Genomic DNA, 21,404 nt, shown 5'->3' on the forward strand with positions numbered 1-21,404 from the left:
CAGACAGACAGATAGATAGATATAGACAGAAAGACAGACAGACAGACCGACACAGATAGATAGATAGATAGATAGATAGATAGATAGATATAGACAGAAAGACAAAGACAGACAGACAGACAGACAGACAGATAGATAGATAGACAGACAGATAGACAGACAGACAGACAGATGGATGGATGGACAGACAGAAAGACAAAGATATACAGACAGACAGATAGATAGACAGACAGATAGATAGATAGATAGATAGACAGACAGACAGATGGATGGATGGATGGATGGATGGATAGATAGTCATAACGCATAAAGTGAGACAGAAAGGACACAGAATTTAGGACATATTAAGGACAGACAGTGCTGTCTAGGGAGACAGACAGACGGCTGCCACCAGTGACAAATCCCTACCTCATTGGGACATTTGTTTCGGCCCGTCTGTTTGAGGATGCGGCGTAGCCTCTCTCTCTCCTCCTGCTCCTCCCCAGACACATTCTCACTTGCCGACGGCTTACAAATGGGAAACAAACACAATGCAACACATTAGCGTCTCTCCAGAAACTCTTCCTCAAGTCTTTACAACAATGTGTTTCCAATAACGGCTTTCTGAGAGCCAGATGCTCGGCAGTCTTCAAAACCTTTATAGAAAGGCCATTACTCAAGGCATGTTATCGGCAATTGTCAGACTGCACTTTATACAGCACAGTATTTGGTCTGATGAAAACATCAGCAGAGGAAAGGAGACACGAGGTATCTAAACAGATACAGTAGGTATCTAGAAACCTCAACACAGCACCTGAGGGTGAACGCGAAACCTGAAACGCAACTTCAGTTCTACCAGAAAGGCTCGGGAGGTAAAATAACGTAACAAGTGTGCATTTATTAACAGCCCAGCAAGCAAGTAATATGATATAAAGTTCTTTGGCGTAGCTTTGTCTGTAGCTCGCAATCCGAGGGTACAGAATCTGCTTTTCCTGCCTGAAGACGAAGGCAGGGGCGCAGCCGACCCCCTGGGAGGTGTAAGCCTGACTAAAGGTCCAGTGGCGGTTTCCCAATAATACGGGTGAAGGTTTCTGTGCGTAAGAGGTGTAGATTAGGATGATTCTGAGGTGAGACTTGCGTCTCGAATGGTGCACAAGAGTGAGTTCAAATGTTAATTTCCTTTGTTCTCTCAGAGAGTTGCTCTCTCTTCCAGTTTTTCCAGTCTTACAGAGGTATGGGAAGGGACCATCCTGGTGGTGGTGGGGAGGATGGAGGTGAATGTAGACGTCAGCATCTGCAAACTCAGACATGTGTAAGTACCGATCTTTTATACTACCAAAGTATTAGAACACGATTGGATAGATGAGAAGGTAATAAGTGACGTAACAATTGAGTCTTCCCGGCAGAACTTACGCTAAAGCTTTCATTTCTGTACTGAAAAACTCGCACACCATTTAAGCTAATACCCAAAGGCAAAAAAAAAAAAAAAACCCAGATGATGTGAGATCACCTGACTATATCAGCCAGCAGCTCTCGCCTGGTTTCCCACTGAAGCTACGCAGGGTTGAGCCTGATCAGTACCTGGATGGGAGACTAGGCTTATGCCGAGAACACACTGCACGATTTTCAAAGTCATCGGATTCGCCACAGAAACAAAGATGTGAAATGATTGACAAATTGTATGGTTGATAAACTAGTTTTCCTTACTAACCAGCTATTCGACCACTGTAAACAATCCTCTTCAGAGAATCTATTTGGAGTCGAATCTTGACTCACTGAGTCGAAATACTGTAGAAATGAATCATGAGGCATCTATAGATCTGATCTCCATTCCTTATACCAGCAGTTCTCCCCTTCTCTCACAAAAATATATGGGAATATACTGCTAAATATAATGCGATATATTACATAATACATTTCCATACATGGGAAACAAGTGCTTATATTTTTCAATATACTGCAATATATGCATTGACCATGTATGGCTATATATTAATACATATACAATACTTATAAATGATGACAAAAATAGCACTACATGTAATATTCACAAAGTTGTATCCTTTATTGTGTACATATATCACACATACATGCTCCCATATAAATGTGAATGTATGTTCACTCATATATATACACACACATTCACAGAATGAGCTACAACAGATTTCTAGTTCCCAGAATGCTTTGCTTCTGACTGTTAAAGGAGATCTGTTAGTGTTTAATGTTCTATTATTTTGGAAATTAAAAGGTTTTCTGGTATGTCTGAGTTTTTGGGGTTACCATTGTGCTGAAGAGTAGCGCCTGTGGTTAGGTTGACGATTGGCCAAATACCATCAAGAGCAAGACTATAATTATTATATTTTAAAAGTAATGAATGTGCACTTCTCTACATAGTGATAGTTTCTTGACTAAATGATGTGGTACAAGCAGGTGTGCTTGTGCTATTCTTAACTAGCTTGAAAATATGAAACATTTGTAATGTAAATAATTAGAAAATTTAAAAAATGTATTACATTATATATTTTTCTATGTGTGTTGAGTAAATATATCTGCAATATATTACACATGCAGTACCATATCTGATCACATATGCATCTATATTTATGAAGTGTATTACTGAATATAAAATTACATACATTATAATATTAGTAAATATATTGTCACATATTTTTCAATATATGAAAAGCGCCAATTCCTTATGTATTATTCAATATATTAACACAATATATTATTCTGTATATTTTCAAATATACTGTTAAACCATTTAATATATTGATCCTTCATATATAGGCAAATATATTTTCTTTTCGTAAGGGTCAAGCAGGATGAGTTAAGACGTTAAAAACGTATTTAAGTATCTACTGAGACAGACAGACACATACATACATACAGTGGAGAAATTAATTATTTTATCCCCTGCTGATTTTGTAAGTTTGCCCACTTACAAAGAAATGAAGGGTCAATAATGTTTATGGTAGGTTTATTTTAATGGATAGAGATAGAATATCAACCAAAACAATCCAGAAAAAACACATTACATATTTGCATTTCAGTAAGTGAAATAAGTATTTGATCCCCAAGCAAACCATCATTTAGTTCTTGGTGGAGAAACCCTTGTTGGCAAGCTCAGAGGTAAGATGTTTCTTGTAGTTGGTCACCAGGTTTGCACACATCTCAGGAGGGATTTTGATCCATTCCTCTTTACAGATCCTCTCTAAATCCTTAAAGTTTCTTGGCTGTCGCTTGGCAACTCAAAGTTTCAGCTCCCTCCATAGATTCTCTATATGATTAAGGTCTGGAGATTAGATAGGCCACTCGAAGACCTTAATGTGCTTCTTCTTGAGCCACCCCTTTGTTGCCTGGGCTGTATGTTTTGGGTCATTGTCATGCTGTAAGACCCATCCACGACCCATCTTCAGTGTTCTGACTGAGGGAAGGAGGTTCTCGTCCAAGATTTGACGGTACATGGCCCCGTCCATCAGCCCCTCAATATGGTGAAGTCATCCTGTACCCTTACCAGAGAAACAGCCCAAGAGCATAATGTTTCCACCTCCGTGCTTGACTGTAGGGATGGTGTTCTTGGGGACATAGTCAGCATTTCTCTTCCTCCAAACACAACGAGTTGAGTTGATGCCAAAAAGCTCAGTTTTGGTCTAATCTGACCAAAGCACTTTCTCCTAAGCCTTCTCTGAATCATTAGATGTTCATTGGCAAACTTCAGACGGGCTTGTACATGTGCCTTCTTGAGCAGGGGAACATCTAATGATTCAGGATTTCAATCCATTGCAGTGTAGTGTGTTACCAATGGTTTTCTCGGTGACTGTGGTCACAACTGCCTTGAGATCATTAACAAGTTCCTCCTGTTTACTGCCCTACAAAGGCAAAAGACCTTAACTCGCTAGAGTGTGGAACTGACAAAAATTACTTTAAAGATTTGTAGTTGTCCAGACAAATTTTTTTATACTGTACTGGAAATCTGGCAATTAGATATTTTAGTAATGAAAATGATCTACATAAAAAAAAATCTTGAGCTCAAACTTGACTTTGACCCCTATTTTGAAATGACTGTACTCTGCCTTTGTATTGGCTGCAAAAAGTGAGAAGTCATGCCAAGGCAAAAAGCAGTAACTTCCACATTATCAATATTTGGTTGCTGATGACCATTTACAAAATCATTGTAGTAACACAAGTATAAAATAGTGATCATGGCATTTATTTTGAATGACAGGCCTACACTTGTTGCTTCATTATTATCACTCCCTGTGACATATTAGTCCCGACTCCAGCGTCGGTTCGACCGTGTTTAGGGCGGTGCTGAAGGCGCCGGTGCAGTTTTGGCACTCTGCCAGCTAGATGCATGAGTAGTTCTTTGTTGTATTCTGTCAACTCTATTTTTCTGTCAACTCTGCATATATCCTTTGCGATCGATATCGCACATTTGTCGATGGAGTGGGTTCAGACCGATGGAGTGGGTTCAGACCAATCGATAGCGATGCGATCGATATCGCACATTTGTCGATGGAGTGGGTTCAGACTGATGGAGTAAATGTTCTGAGTCTGACCACGTTTGTGCAGGACAAAGCTGTCCCTCTGAGGACATTTCAGAGGTTACAGGGACCGATGGCAGCGGTACACAGTAGGCAACACCGTCATTTAAATGCAGCAGTAAATGGACAGTATTTAAATGGACAGTAACTCAAAGGCAGAACACATACAATCTGATAGGTAGCATTATTTGACAGAACACCGGCACAGTAACTTCATATTGACGCACGGCTAAACAAAGGCAGAGTACCATAACTCAATTTGAGCGTTCCAAAATAAAGCCAAAGAGAGGTAACTGGTGTTACGGTGTTCTGGCTTGGTTTCTGATGGGCTTTTGGAAGTTACTGTTAAGACCCATTATTTTCTCGAAAAAAAACAACAAAATTGACTCAAGTTACTTATCCACATGATAAAGGAGGTCTTGAACGTGCCAAAAACATTTTCAACCAAAAAAGAAGTTACGGCCTTTTGCCTTTGCACGGCATTGTAGTTCTGGGCTGATTCCTCACCTTTGTCATGATCATCCTTACCCCATGAGGCGAGATCTTGCATGGAGCTCCAGACCGAGGGCGATTGATGGTTATTTTGTATTTCTTCCATTTCCGAATAATGGCACCAACAGTTGTCTCCTTCTCACCAAGCTTCTTGCTGATGGTCTTGTAGCCCATTCCAGCCTTGTGCAGGTCTACAATCTTGTCCCTGATGTCCTTTGACAGCTCTTTGGTCTTGCCCATGGTGGTGGAGAGGTTGGAATGGAAGATACAGATTCTGTGGACAGGCGTCTTTTATACACATAACAAGCTGACATTAGGAGTACTTTCTTAAAGTGACAGGACTAATCTGTGTTTCACATGGGCACGTAATCAATCTGTGGGAGGCAGAATTCTTGCTAGTTGTAGGGGATCAAATACTTATTTCACTCGATCAAATGCTAATCAATTTATAACCTTAATATAATATGTGTTTTCTGGACTCTATCCGTTAAGATAAACCTACCATAAAAATGATAGACCCCTCGTTTCTTTGTAAGTGGGCAATCTTACAAAATCATCAGGGGATCAAATAATAATTTTTCCACTGTAGATAGATAGATAGATAGATAGATAGATAGATAGATAGATAGATAGATAGATAGACAGATAGACAGATAGACAGACAGACAGACAGACAGACAGACAGACAGACAGACAGACAGACAGATAGATAGATAGATAGATAGATAGATAGATAGATAGATAGATAGATAGATAGATCCCAAAACTGCTTCACACGCTTGACGTTCTCTTCCCGTCTAAGTGGGCGGTTCTTGGCTAGAATAATCTGGCCCAGACCGTATGCTGATTCTCAAAGGTTTGGCTCAGTCAATCTACTCAGCACCTGGCTCAAATAACAAAATCACAGACCCAAATGCACATCCTCATTAATGTTTCATACTGTTTCTGAGACATTTGCTTGTGCATAATTTAACACATTTCTTTGGAAATATTGTTTGCAGCTAATGCTTGAGCTTGGCAGATGGAGCTTATATCCTCATGGCCCTCTTTAACCAGTTTTTCTCTCTCATGTTTTCATACTAAACCTCACAAGAGTCACAAGGGACGCCATCATCATTACGGGATGTGCCGATCCTATTCAGATGTTGGCGAATTTGACTGGAAAAAACATGAACTTTACTCATACAGCAGATTACCATGATTTGCTGTGAAGAAAGATTACTGGCAAGAACTGTGTTAATAGCTTAGGAATGCTGAGGAAATTATTACAGTAGAGAAATAAGGCTGGGGAACAGGAGACAATCATTACAGTTGAAATGCAGCTTGAAGACTGTTTTAAAAGGCATTATTAGACCTTTTCCCATATGTGCAGTTAATGGTTAGAGCCTAATGGATGCTTTGGTCTTAAAGTGATGCTGGAGTTTGGAGATGGTGTTAGATATAATAGAGATTAGCGGCCGATGTGGACGTAGGGTAGCCACTGTACAAACACAGCTCCACTAGTTCATTAAAAGTATTAAATATGTCTTCCTCTGTTGGGTCACATTAAAAGCACATTTCATTTGGGCTATATTACACTATGGTTTTAGCATGTGATTTCTTTTGCCTGTGGACAGAAATAATCTCACAAAACAAATGAAAAAACGAACCTCACACACTTCCAGAGACTGACATTTCCATGTATATACAGAAAAGTTGATGTTAAAAAAAAATGATGCAATTTTAACTGATAAATCATTTTATTTCTAATTGTAACTTTTCTTTGATTTTGACATCTTGGAGATGAGCTGTACTATAGATCTGTAGATGAATTCTTATAAACAAGATGAAGTAAAATGTGTTCTGGCACCGTCGCTTACCTTAGTGTGGTCAGCCATGCTGTGGTAGTCGAGTCCAGCTTTGGATCGGAACTGTTTCTGACACTGCTGACATTTGAGAGCGTCCCGCAGCTACAAGAAAAAACACCACAGTTTATGATGTCAACATCAAATATCATGAAATCATGGGTTCCAAATGTGACATTTATATTTCACATACTAATTATACTTGACGTGTGAACTGTGAAAGTAATTTGTAGACATTTGTAGGTTTATTAACCTGATAATTATCCAAATATTCCCTACAAGCCCCACACAGCAACTTTGACAATATTTGACTGATTTTGTTTGGTAAAGAGACAGAGAGAAAGAGAGAGAGAGAGAGTTATCAAGCATGTGTGAATTAGTCTGTGAGTTTCTCAACAGCGTTCGGCAGCATTGTCTCTACTAATTGCGAAACTGTACGTTTATCTGCTTCAAGAACAGCGCCATTATTACCTCACTAGTGAGAAATGTCTTGTAGCTTTTAAGTTGCTAAACTATTTTACCAATAATACAACACGTTTCTGTGTGAGTGTGTCCGAACTGTATGTGTATGCGTTTGTGTGGGAGAAAGACAGTATGTGTGCTTTCCGTACATAATAAAACATAATTTTGTGGCAAAAAACTTTGAAATAATTTGTCGTTTTTATCCTATTGTTTACTATATTTATTTGCTTAGTCATTGTGTGTTTTGGTTCTTTTGCAGTTGTTGTCAGCTGTAAGGACCTTTGAAATAACTAAAATAATTTGGTGAGGTGATATGGAACTGTAATGCGGTCAATATTAGCCGTGCGTTTGTTTGTTAGCGAATGTTTACACTACAGCTCAATAATCACGTTTTTTTAAGTGATTTTGTGGCTGCATTTATTTGATCAAAAATACAGTAAAAAATAGTAATATTGTGAAATATTATTACAATTTATAATAACTGTTTACTATTTGATTTATATTTTCAAATGTAACTTATTCCTGTGATGGTAAAGCTTGTCACATGATCCTTCAGAAATCATTCTAATATGCTGATTTGATGCTCAAGAAACATTTCTGATTATTATAAATGGTGAAAATAATTGTGCTTTGTGGAAACCATGATCAATTTTTTTCAGGATTCCTTGACGATTCCTTTGAAATAGAAATAATTTGTGACATTATACAGTAAATGTCTTTACTGACACTACACTTTTGGTCAATTTAACACATCCTTAATGAAGAAAAGTAATAATTTCTGCATGGAAATACACAAAAAAACGAATGAAAAAATAAGGTCAATGATTATCATTTTAATACATTTTCTTTGCCATAAAACGTCTTCTCCCTTAATGCCCATCACAGCCATCATTGATTTCACACAGGGCTGAGAAATAGGCTAGAGAAACTACAATTACTCGTGACCCCGCAATAACGCAGCCGATCGATTCCCCCTTAAATAGACATGTCATCATTTTTATAGAGTTGTGCTATACACTGGGCTGGTACCATTACTCTACTCCAGATGCACACTGAGTAGGGCCACTCATTGCATCGTTCTCACAGACGCTCAATCAATAAAACGTCCCTAATGACTCCCTCTGGCCTCATGCGCGAGGTCCCGAGAGAGAGGTGTCTAATTGCATGCCTGAAACATTCTCCTCTCCGCTTCCTCTGCGGTTTAGTTGTATAAACAACAGAGGGAGAGTAATACATTAAAGGTTTGATTCTGTCTCTTACGCCATGTCGGCCTCGTTCACAAAACGCAAGCAGAACAAATTTCTGTGTAAATCGCTCATAAATCCGTTCTTACATAAACCGTCCAGATGAATTGAACGTGACAATTTACGTATGAATGTTTTTGCATATGATTTACATTAAGAAACTCTTTCTGCTTGTGTTTCATGAATAAGGCTTTGTCTTTCTTCATATGAAAGAGATTGTGCACATCTGCTACATTATGTTTGATGCGTTTAGAAAACTGAGACAGATGTGGGGAGTGGAACTGTGCGAACAGCGCAATCCACCGAAGTCCACAAGGGCAGTTTGGGTAATTAATACCTGAGGGAAAAGACCTTCAGGTGGATGAGAAATCAGTGTGGATTCCTCAATGCAAACATCAATGACAGCGGTCTGTGGTGGTGTCTTGACTAGATATCTTCTTACGTGTACTAAGTTAGATTTCATGGTTGCTGAATAGAGTGAACTGGCTTCAATATCTTGAGGAAGGAAAACATACAGGGACCAATGTTTTTGGTTCAAAAATAAAGTGAGTCATTCTTCACCACCAAGTAGGTTTTCCAAACACACTTCCTGTTTGCTTTTTGTCCAACAGATCTTAAACTCCGTTGGGATCCCACTGGTCGGGATGCCCAAACCAACACAAACTCCACCTTTAACCCTTAAATGCATCAAAATTTCACCAAACATTATTACATATCCGGGTCTTTAGTGACCCGGATCTATATCTAACACAGATGGCTCTCTAACTGCCGAAATAGTATAAAACTCTCCTGATATTTTACAATTACAAAATTTCTAACTATACTAAAGAATAAAATCATATTTTGTTAACTTTTGGAGCTTGGAAGGGTTTAGTTTGAGCAGATGTTTCATACCATCATCACTTTCCTCATCAGAGCTCATTTCCCAATACATTCAGCATCTGGATCATATTCGCCATTTCAAACATATTCTCAAATCTATCGTTTTCGACGTCTTCAAAATCAATATTTTGATCGCTGACAGCTTCTTCACCACTTAGGCCGTTTTCAGACCTGTAGATCGTTTGCTTTGTTCTGAAAAAGGGACTTAATTTGTTACAATGTTGCGTTTTCTTCTTCTTGTTCGGTTCACCTTCATAAGGCAAAATTTTAAAGCGTACCAAAATGTTTTTTCTGTAAGTCACATGTGAGTAAAGCTGTCCTCTTACAGGTCAGAGTTTCCTCTGAGTCATCCATCAAGATGAATGAACAAATTCACTCCAGAAGCTTATTGTGGCTTTATCTGTGGCTTTATCTTTAGCAGGTTCCGAAACAAACGTTCCAAACAAACCAGGTGTGAAAACGCCCTGATATTTGATTGTGTTCAGTACTTGCTCTACAGTAAATCACTGTGTCATTTCAAGCTTTGCTGATGATTCTTGCTATTCTTTTGTTTTCTGCCTGCGGTAACTATGAGTGAAACATCACTTCATCATTGTGTATCAGACATTGCCACCTTGAGGAATAAAAGTGAATTGCAGTCATCAGAGATTCAATTATTGTTGCGCAGAAAAAATATTCGTACACTATTACATAACTCGGGTCGCTAGCGACCCAATATAAAACATTAATTAGAAAACAGGCATTCTTTTATAATTTGTCTTTTTCTTGTTATATTGTTTATAATGAATAGATTGAGGAATACTAAGAAGGTTGATGTCTAACTTTCAAAAATGAATGAGGGGGAGGATAGTAAATGGCGTTCCGGTTCGCTAAAGACCCGAGGTATGCGTTTTAAGTGTTAAACTAATTGTTCCATTGGGAATGTTGAGAGTAATTTGTAAAATGATGTGTCTAAGAGTGAATCCTGACCTTCTGACAGATCTCCATGTGCTTCTTAAGACCGGGGACGGTCTTGCGAGTAACAACAGAGCAGGTGGGACAGACCACTTCCCCTCTCTCAGAGATGGTGTTCTGCCACTGGGCTTCAGCAGGGGGCACTGAGACAGACATTAAGATAAAACACATTTAAGATCACAATAATGTAAGCTACACTACAGTTCAATGGTTTAGGGTCGAAAAGTTTTTTTTGATTGTTTTTGAAAGTCTTTTATGTTCATAGAGACTGCATTTATTTGATCAAAAATACAGTAAAAACAGAAATATTGTGAAAATGTTATCGTTTTATTTTTATTGTAATTTTGCTTTATATGATTTATTTTGCACTGCAGAGAGAGAGAGACCTGAACTGATGGCAGCAGGTTCTTTTCTGGAGTGAGCTTGAACCGACTGCTTTCTCTGTGACTCCTCGGTGAACAGAGTCCCTTCCGCCCTCTTCATCCGACCTGCTTTTAACTTCTCCTCCACCTTATTCATTCCTGCACAGCACATTACAAATTACATTCAGGGAAAGCAGAGACCTCACAAGTCACAAAAAATACCACAAAAAGTACAAAGAACAAATGAAACTCAAATTCTCCTGGTGGTCAAAGAGCCTTGTTGTCTTGTGGTGCAATGTTTCTTGCACATGTACCATTATAACTTTAACAGGAAATGAAACACTTCTAGAATAGACCTTCTAGACCCCCTATAAGCACCAACAGGGGTAATTATTATCAAAGAGTATAAGGTTGATAATTATAAACACAGAGCAGTAAAAAATACCACTAAAATATCAAGGAGTATTTATTGAATGGAGGCCTGGACTAAATTCTGAAAGTCAATGTCTGACAGATTTACTTCAGATTTAACAAACCTCTGACAACAAACACCACAGTGAGGCAGTCAGTCATGAAAAGAAGAGGTCATGGCAATCTAGTATGTCACTTAAGAGACTATTCCTATACTTTACATCCCTTAATGTAAGAGTTTGGCTTCTCTGAAGAAATTAATGACAGCTCAGGCAAAAATGCAGGAGAGACTAAAATAATAAGTGCATAAAATGCCCCTGTAATACTGTTAATTCTGCTATCATTTAACTTGTAATATTTGTTATTCTGGTAACACTTTACAATAACGTTCCATTTGTTAACATTTTTTTATTTTTATAATTTAACGTTAACAAAGATTAATAAACACTGTAACATGTATGTTCATTGTTAGTTCACATTAAAGCATTAACCAACATATTATAAACATATAACCTTTTTGTAGAAAAATGTACCTTACTGTAAAGTGTTTTAGGCCTAGAAGAGTTACAAATATCACATAAAATATGAGCTTAGAACCTGAAAAACACAATTATGTTTAAATCCATGGTGAATTTCAACATTTTTGAGTCTGAAGATGGACTGGTTCAATACCAAAACCCTTAAAAATTGAGAAAGATTCTCTGCAAGGCGTGTCAATGAGCATCAAGCAAGGTCTGATTTAAATATCTATCATGAATGTACAGTCCCACTGGGCCTTGTGGTACAGCTGCACCTCTGGGCTCAGTGGGCCCCAAGATGCAGCTCCGCCTCTAGGCTTAGTAGGTCTTGTGGTGCAGCTCCACCTCTGGGCTCAGTAGGCCCCAAGATGCAGCTCCCCCTCTAGGCTTAGTAGGTCTTGTGGTGCAGCTCCACCTCTGGGCTCAGTAAGTGTGTTTAGTAATACTGTTATAAAATATTAACAGATGTTTTTCTTGTTGACGTTGATTGATTTGTTTGGTTTTAACTGCCATACTTGTTCACTGACTGATTCAGTTTTATATTTTTATGGCTACAAAAATGTGCCCTCATAAATCCCTCTCAAAATCAAATCCTGAGGGCAAATATTGGCCCTTAATAAAAAATGTTATTTACTGGCTGGAGGAACAGATGTGAGGATAGGAAGAGGGTGTATGTGTGTGTGTCAGGTTTTAGTAACTTACCGTGGAGGTTCATAAAGGGACAAAATAATCTTTTTCACATATAAAATGCCAATTAAAGTTAGTCTATAGCAGTGTTGGGTAAGTTGCTCTAAAAAAGTTATAAATTACTAGCAACAAATTACATCTTCAACAATGTAATTATATTAGTTTACTAATTACTCTCTCTCTAAAAAGTATTGCATTACTTATTACTAATTACTTTCTAAATCCCATATCAACCTCGACCAGTTGAACAATACAAGGACAGACATGAAACTGCTCTTTTAATTCTTTAAAAAAAATATATATAAATGTGCATAAATTATTCTTAAACTGACCATAGTATTTAAAGGGAGAAGGTTACATAAAAAATAGACATGTTTAACATTATACGTTAAATTTGATTGCTTTAAACCACTATTGTTTTCAGTAGAATTGTTCTATTGGTCTATACAGTATTTAATGCAATTACATCAGAAGTAACTGTAATTAAATCACAGAAATAGTACAGTAATTAATTACTTAGCAATGCATTACACCCAACATTGGTCTATAGTAATAATAATTAGCTTTAAGAATACAGAATTCAGACTTTAAGAACAACAGAATTTATTGGAGGTTATATAAATGACATTATATAAAAGCGTGTGTGTGTGTGTGTGCGCGTGCGTGCGTGCGTTACCTTTCAAACCGAATGTTCCTGAAATAGACGGCTGTTCCCCGGTGAACTTCTTTGGAGTTTTCTGCTTCCTCCCTGGCTCAAATGGAGAAGAACAACAACAAGAGGTCAAACATCTCAATAACATGGCGAAGAGCAACATTCATGGTTGCACTATGACAAAATGCAGTGTTGAACGTTTATGAGCAACTGTTGTAAGTTACAGTCTCATTAATGATGCTCAAACTTCAGCGCACCAAAGGCGAATGAGCACCTGCTGTTTCACATGCTGTGGTTCCTCCCGTGGAGAACCTGACACAGCTTCATGAACCAGTCATGGGAGCAGAGATTGGATATCCATTTCTGTGTTAGCATAGCCTTTGATTGTCAACTTATGGAGCACAAACACAGCTGCTCTAGTGCTTTTTTCTAGACGTTTCAGACAGATGCACACACACTGTCCTCGCCTCTGGCTCTGGCATGGAACAACAAACGAAGGGATCGTGTACCCAAACAAAGGCCATAAATAGCGGACTCGCAGCACGAGCCACGTCGACGTCTCGACACACAGCGTCTCTGCCAGGCAGAGACAGAGACAGCAGCGCCACCAGGTACCAGAGAGACTTAATGGCCAGCAGCCCTCGGATCTCACACAGAGCACTCACACACTGCTGCTTAAAGGGCCAGGCCACCATTTCCTACAGATGTAGGGCATTCTGGGACGTGTTCATGAGAACTGTTATAGAGAACTGTTCAAACCCTGGAAATTGCAATACAGATTGAAGTACTGGGGGCTTGAGTGGAACTACTTTTCTGGATGGTGGAACTTCCGGTTATGTATTACCAAACATGATTCTCTGATTGCAGAATCACCCAAAAGGCAAGTTGTATTGCTCAGAGTGAAACTGCATTTGCGAGGGAAATTAAAATGTCATTGCTCATACAAATGCACACATTTACACTGCCAGCTACACAAAAAATTCTAAATAAAATTTAATAAAAAAAATTTATTTACATGATTTTATATTAAACATTTTAATGCATTATTTTTTACATTTATTATTTAAAATCTATTTAAAATGTATATATATCTACACAGTATAAAGTGTTTCTTTTTGGTAAAGAACTTAAAGAATGTAACCTTTTTGCCCACATTTTCACTGGCAACAACACAAATACTTATAAACAAAAACATTTGATTTGAATTGAATGAAAAATGAAACATTTTGTATTTTTATTTTTATTTAATATAATTGTAATTATATATTCTTCTAGACTATATATATTCTACACATACACAGTATAAAGTGTTATTTTTGTAAAGACCTTAAAGAATGTAACTTTTATGCCCACATTTTCACTTGTAACAATTTTATTTAAATTTATAATTTCAAATTCACATTTATAATTTTAAATGTATAATTTTTTCACTTATTTAATATTTAATTTTACACATACACAGTATGATGTTTCTTTTTATGTTAAGTCAGTATCACAAACATCACAAAACGAATTTCATTAACTTCCAAGAAAAAGAAAAATAGTTTTCTAATTAATGTTTTGTAAAAACTGTATAGGGTCGCTAACGACCCGAGTTATGTAATATTGTAAGTATTATTTTCCACGCAACAATAACAGAATCTCTGATGACTGAGTGCAAAAGTTGAAAAGAGTTGAAAAGCAGAATTCATATTCATAAGTCACAGAAAAACAAATGTTTACGTTTACAAGGCAAAAATATGCTTGTACATGATGCAACCGGCCCAAAACTCTCTCACACTGGCCTTAAGATTCTTATAGTTATCGGTACTGAACAATTACCACATTCATATTTTATGGTATTACATGTGGTACTCCAAAGAATATCATGACATTCCCATGTCCATGGACAGGTGTTTGGGGTGCTTTCATGCACATCATGAATCTTAGTGTGTAGCAATCTTACTGTGCTTCATTCTCTCGGGGTCCTCCTCAGGGAAGGGTGGGGGCAGACTGTCCTCCTCGCTCTCACTGTCCCCGGTATCTAAAGACGTGCCCTGCTGCTGGGAGCTGTGCCGCTGTCTCCTGTCCGGCCTCTGGGGGGCGCATTCCCCATTCTGTAAGAGCTGCGACACCTCCTGGGTCTTCTTCACCTTGAAAAATACGGGTGATGGAGGGCTGTTCTCCATGGGCCTGAGAGGGAGCACAGGGAACACAGGCTATTAAAGTCGATCCGCAGAGGACTGGTACCATAGTAACACATGAGGACTTCATCTGGAGCTTAATGATGGCAGTGTGGAAAACAAGTCATGTCCTGAAGCGATTTTTGCTGTGTCAAATATTTAAAAAAAAGCTCATTCAAATTTGCTGCAGAAATGATTCATGCGCAATTAAAAGTGGCAAGATGGAAAAGGGTATTGAGCTTTCAGACCTTTTTTTGGCATTCCCCTTCACAGGGGTTTTCTGCTGTTTGGGTTCGGACTTGGGATCGGATCTGGTCTCCAATGTGACTCTTTCTGGATGATTCCACAGCTTGTGCTTCTGAAGACGCACCTTGGTGGCAAATACAGCCTCACAGTACGGGCATCTGTGACTCAGCTTCTCTGCTATGGTCGCCTGAACGAGAGAGAGAGACACACACACACACACACACAAAAAAGTAAGTTCAAGTGCTATAGGTCTCGGATCCAAGTTAAAATGACAGTGGGTATTTCCAAAGTTTCTAAAGTTACTAAAGTAGGTATTGGTCAAGATAGTTGACTAGTTAACCTGTCATTGACAAGTGAGGTCAAGTAGTTTGACTTTTATGTTTTTTATATTAATTATATTATGTTATAATTGTATATACACAGTATATTATATATATAATTGTTTATTATATCTTTTTATTATACTTTATATACTTTTACTTTTATTCAGCAGAGATGTATTGAAATGATCAAAAGTGACAGTAAAGACATTTATGATGTTACAAAAGATTTCTATTGCAAATAAATGCTGTTCTTTAACGTTCTATTCTTTAAATAATCATGTAAAAGATAATGATATATATATATATATATCACAGTTTTCATGAAAATATTAAGCAGCACAATTGTTTTCAACCATGATGATGATAATAATAAATGTCTCTTGAGCATCAAATGTGACACTTGAAGACTGGAGTAATGATGCTAATAATTCAGCTTTGCATCAGGAATAAATTACATTTTCAAATATTTTCAAATAGCAACCAGTTATTTTAAATTGAAAACTTATTTAATAATAGTAATGTTTTTTACTTTATTTTCTAGCACATAAAGGTCATATAAATGGTGAGCACAATTTAAAGACTCCTCACAATGTTTTTGAAAGGTTTTAGTGTGCTGTGCTTAACATGCTTAAACCCTCAAAGAAGTTGTGTCTCTAAATTCATCAAATTTGGCAACTTCAAAACAATTACCTTCACCTAAAACAAGCTTCATTTTAAAGGGCTTCTTATGATTGACTGACTGACTAGTTGAGTAGCCGTTCAAACAACCGACTGATTTTAAATAAATCGTTTTTTAAATAAAACTATTAATGAATGAGAGTTGGTAGCATACATTGGTTTTGCAGTGTAAGAATGTGTACTTTGGATTTTAGTTCTTACCCCTTGGCATCGCTGATAGTGATATTTAAGTCCGTAAATACTGGGGAATTCCAACCAGCAGCCTGAGCTTGGACATTTCACCCTGGAACGACTCTTAAACTCCTCTTTCCACTGAACCATCATATGGGCCTACGTCCGGGAAACACACACACACACAGGCATTAGAAACTATTAGCAATCAATTCACATACACACAGCCCTCTGTGAGATGTTCTTCCTCCAAATACAACAGTTGGAAATAGTTTGGAAAGTCCCTTTACTCCATGACACAAAAAAAACACCCAAAATCCCAATCTGGCGTAGCTTCATTCCTTCATCAACTGCCAAAATGGATATTTTACCGCTTTACTCACAGGAATAATGCGCAGCTCCTGCACCTCCACACGAGGACGCCCTTTCTTCTTGCTCTCTGATTTCTCATTGTAGGAGGAACCTGAGAAAATATGAACATGAAAGAACATTCCCAATTTAACAATGTTATTTACATAATGTGATGTCATTTGCATGTCATTTCATAGCATATTGTATGGACTTATAAATTGTAGCAATATATATAAGTGTATGATTTTATCCATAGGCTTTTATCCAAAAACTTTTTTCTCACATCTGTCATTATATGATATTATTACTTGCTGTTAACTTTATTAGATTAGCATTAACCATCATTAAATTACTTTTGTCAAGATTTTAGAAATACTGCATTTCTACAACAGCCATCGAATAAAATTCCTATATACCCGCGCAAGCATGGAGAAAATAATGAAAAGGAAAGATATAAAAAAACGTATAAACCTGTTTTTCTTTTAAATATCATGCACTGAAAACTAAGACCAGGAAAATGATGCAAGTCAATGATTTCATGGGAGTTTCTATGGAATTCCAATCTTATCCTCTCCTCCTTAAAACACCTTGATTTTATCAATGAAGAACCATTAACCTTACTTCAGATTAATGATTGGCTTAGAAACTCCCTTCAACACCAGTCAACATGGCAGCTCTCCATATGTTCCAGACGTTAGTGAGGCTGAACGAACATTTAGAGACACAGTCAATTGCAGATGCATTGCGCGTACAAATTAGTGCCATTGCTTATTTCATGCGAGTCCCAGGAGAACAGAAGATGATAGCATGTGTTGGCTTTCTGGTTGGTGGAGGTCACAGAAGGTTGCTGTAAATCCATACTAGCGGTGGCAAGGTCAAAACATTGAGCAAACGGCAGATAATTACACACTAATTCTCCATAGAGGCCCGCTGGCTTATGGCTGCTAAGCAACTATATAATAAGGACACTTACAAAGTGGCTTCAGACAAATTGTCTGCAGTGTGTGTGTGTGTGAGTGTGTGTAAATTAGAGTGATAAAGGCCTTTCACAGACTAGAGTAAACCAGCCATTAATCAACCATTTCTTTGACACGACACTAGGAGGACACACTCCTTGAGTTAAAGGGATGGGTCACCTAAAAAGGAAAATTCTCTCATTCACTCAACCTCATGTCATTCCAGAACCCATATGCTGTTATCATATGCTGTTATGACAGATCAAGCTTCAAATCAAGATGTTTATCAAGCTAAAAAACACACACACACATATACACTGTATATATATATAATGCATATATATATATATATATATATATATATATATATATATATATATATATATCTGCTATTAATTCTACTTTGTTAAATTTGAATAGAATAGAATAGAATAGAATAGAATAGAATAGAATAGAATAGAATAGAATAGAATAGAATAGAATAGAATAGAATAGAATAGAATAGAATAGAAATTTGAATAGAATTCTATATCATGTTTGGTAATGCTATTCAAATTTAGGAATACAATCCTGTAAATGTTGACAGAATTTTCAAGTTTGGGGGAACTATCCCTTTAAGAATCACACACACACACACACACACACACACACACACACACACACACACACACACACACACACACACACACACACACACACACGCACACGCGCAAACACACACACATACACTCTTTTCTGCTAAATTCTCTCTCTCTCTCTCTCTCTCTCTCTCTCTCTCTCTGGGTATATGGAGGGCAGACTCTTTCACTTGCACACTCCTCTCGTTCACAATTATCCGTGTCCTCCATCACAGCGGCCCTGCGACTCTCCACAGAAGTGTGTGGGAGGGGTACAGAACGCTGGGAGAGTGAAGAGGAGGGGGAGGAAGGGCGGGTCTGAGACCAGACAACGCGCTAATTAAATGTCACAAGTCCTGCTATCTGCCCCTTTTCACATCTGAGCTGTAGAAGTGCACTGATTTGCTCTTTTTCCTCTTCTCCTCACAGATGACCCTGTTAACCAGGGTAGCTACAGGGGGGCTGAGGCTGTTGGCCAAGGCTACTACATCAAATCTTAATTGACCTATTTGTTTTGTTTATAAATGCCCTGTTCTTCTTCTGCAGAATGAAAATGACTTAAACTTGTATATGTAATATATATACAGTGATGAGCCAAAACATTATGACCAGTCCAAGGTGAAACAAATATCGTTGATCATCTCCAAACACAGCCACATACTAAGGTCTGGGTAGATTAGATGGTAAGCAAACAATCAGTTCTCATAATCAACGGGTGCAGGAGAAATGGGCAGGAATAAAGATCTGAGCGACATTGACAAAGAGCCAAATTGTTATGGCAAGCCGACCGTGTCAGAGTGTCTCTGAAACGGCAAGTCTTGTGTGTTTCTCCTGGTCAGCAGTGGTGAGAATTTACCAACAGTGATCCTGAGGAGAGACTAACCACAAACCAGTGACAGGGTGTTGGGCGGCCAATTCCACATAACTTAATTTTTTCAATTGCGCATGAAGTTTATTTACTTAATAATTTTAATGCAACATGTTTCCTCACTTTTTTAAGTTAAGTCAACTGATCACTTGTTTTAGTGTATGATAACAGCCTTTCTGTCAGGTCCATTAAGTCCAGAACACACATTAGGACATTAGGACATTTTACAATAAATTGCAATTCAAGTTGATAATAATCTGAATTAAATTTGGCGGTATGGCTCTGTTCAGGGAGGACAGCAGCAGCATTAGGGAACGCTCACACAGACTGGGAGAGCTGAACTATTCCCCATATGAACAGAGCAGCAACGATGACAGAAAAGCAAATGCCACTTTATATACGACAAGGAGGAGCTGGGGAGGTGGCGGGCTGCAGAGAAGCTAGCATCAAGCAGTTAGGAGCGAACTGAATCTGCTTAAAAAGGGCGTCCTGTTTTTAGCGTGGCCATTAGCAGCGAGGGGAGTTGAAGAGCTGATGCGTTGATGCATCTCAGCTGATGAGACCGTGTTGCTGGCCAATAGCGTTAGCAGCGTCTTGACTACCTGGCCTGCCAGAACTGACGCTTACGCTCAATTTAGTATGCCGCAGATAACACTGGTCGTCTTCACAGGATGGGATATTCACAGTCTAGAAATGGGGCCGTGAAACATAACTCATCTAAGCATAACAGATAGTGATTATCAAAGTCTTTTCAGTATGCCATCCACTTATAACAGAAAGCTGCATTAACAGGAGGACATCAACCTCCAGCTTAACTCGGGTAAGTATCCGCAGGTTAAATAGGTCACAGATATTGGCACACAGCAGAAAGCATAACTCAGGAGAGTATTCACAGGTAGAATCCATGACAGTCTTTGCAACACGACTTCAAAACTAACTAAGGGCAGTATCAACAGGTCACTTTTATTGTCCTTGTTGAACGATATTAAACATAACTCAGGGCTGAATTCTCAGATAAATCCATGAACCGTTTTTGCAGGATAACACCAAACATAACTATTCATTCATGTCTTTCAATCAGACAGAAAACAGAAGACAGACTGCATCTCTGGTGAGTACACGAATAATTAACTTGACTTGAAATCCATTCTGAGAGTAATAGTCACTGCGGTGATCACGAAGAGTTAGATCCATACAAGAAGAGCAAGGAGAGTATCACTCACAGTCATCAAAGCCTGACAAGGACTGATCTCAGGGTGTGTTAACAAGACAACGATGTGCTACAGTTGGAAGTTCTTCCTTTGTACAGACGACAACGTTGTCAAAATGATCCCCATTTAAAGACATTAATGCTTTTATTCAGCATTTATTTTACACGGCTGTTTTCAACATTGATAATAATCAGAAATGTTTCTTGAGCATCAAATCAGCATATTAGAATGATTTCAGATTTCTGAAGGATCATGTGACACTGAAGACTGGAGTAATGATGCTGAAAATTCAGCTTTTATCACAGGAATAAATTACAGTTTACAATATATAACAATAGAAAACAGTTATTTGAAATTGTAATAATATTTCAAAATATTATTGATTTTATTGTATTTTTAATCAAATAAATGCAGCCTTGGTGAGCATAAGAGACTCCTTTCAATATCATCTTACCATCCCCAAACTTGTGGTTAATGGTAGGCTATGTTAAACTAAATGCCACACTAAAATGCCACATAGGTGGTTTGTGAATAAAATAAAGGGTTTTGCGCTTAAATGCTGTGACTGTTTATTGAATTCACCACTTCTCTTTGTAAATGTTGGGTTCTCAAAAGCTGCTTTAAAAGGGACAAGGTGAATTAGATTCATACTATTATTTGACCTAAAAAGATCATGTACAAAGGTTCCTGGGGCTTCTCTTCTTAGGTATCCCAGTTAGTTTTGTGGTTATAGTAGTGTTGGATAAAGGATTAAACATAATCTTTGATCACACCCGGAGGAGGGCCA

At 37.9% G+C, this 21,404-nt stretch overlaps 1 protein-coding gene across 1 annotated transcript in view; it reads right to left on the bottom strand.

The window, feature by feature from the left end:
- znf512b (zinc finger protein 512B) overlaps positions 1–21,404 on the bottom strand; it is a 68,493-nt gene that overhangs the window by 14,769 nt on the left and 32,320 nt on the right. The window contains exons 3-11 of the mRNA XM_084428780.1: positions 16,998–17,077; positions 16,645–16,773; positions 15,445–15,629; positions 14,980–15,206; positions 13,059–13,130; positions 10,791–10,925; positions 10,420–10,547; positions 6,878–6,967; positions 409–507 (exon numbers count right to left, since the gene is read on the bottom strand). Coding sequence (XP_084284906.1) covers positions 409–507; positions 6,878–6,967; positions 10,420–10,547; positions 10,791–10,925; positions 13,059–13,130; positions 14,980–15,206; positions 15,445–15,629; positions 16,645–16,773; positions 16,998–17,077 — 1,145 coding nt within the window. The remainder of the gene's footprint in view (positions 1–408; positions 508–6,877; positions 6,968–10,419; positions 10,548–10,790; positions 10,926–13,058; positions 13,131–14,979; positions 15,207–15,444; positions 15,630–16,644; positions 16,774–16,997; positions 17,078–21,404) is intronic.

The sequence above is a fragment of the Rutilus rutilus genome, assembly GCF_951802725.1.
Source record: "Rutilus rutilus genome assembly, chromosome: 13".
NCBI lineage: Eukaryota > Metazoa > Chordata > Actinopteri > Cypriniformes > Leuciscidae > Rutilus > Rutilus rutilus.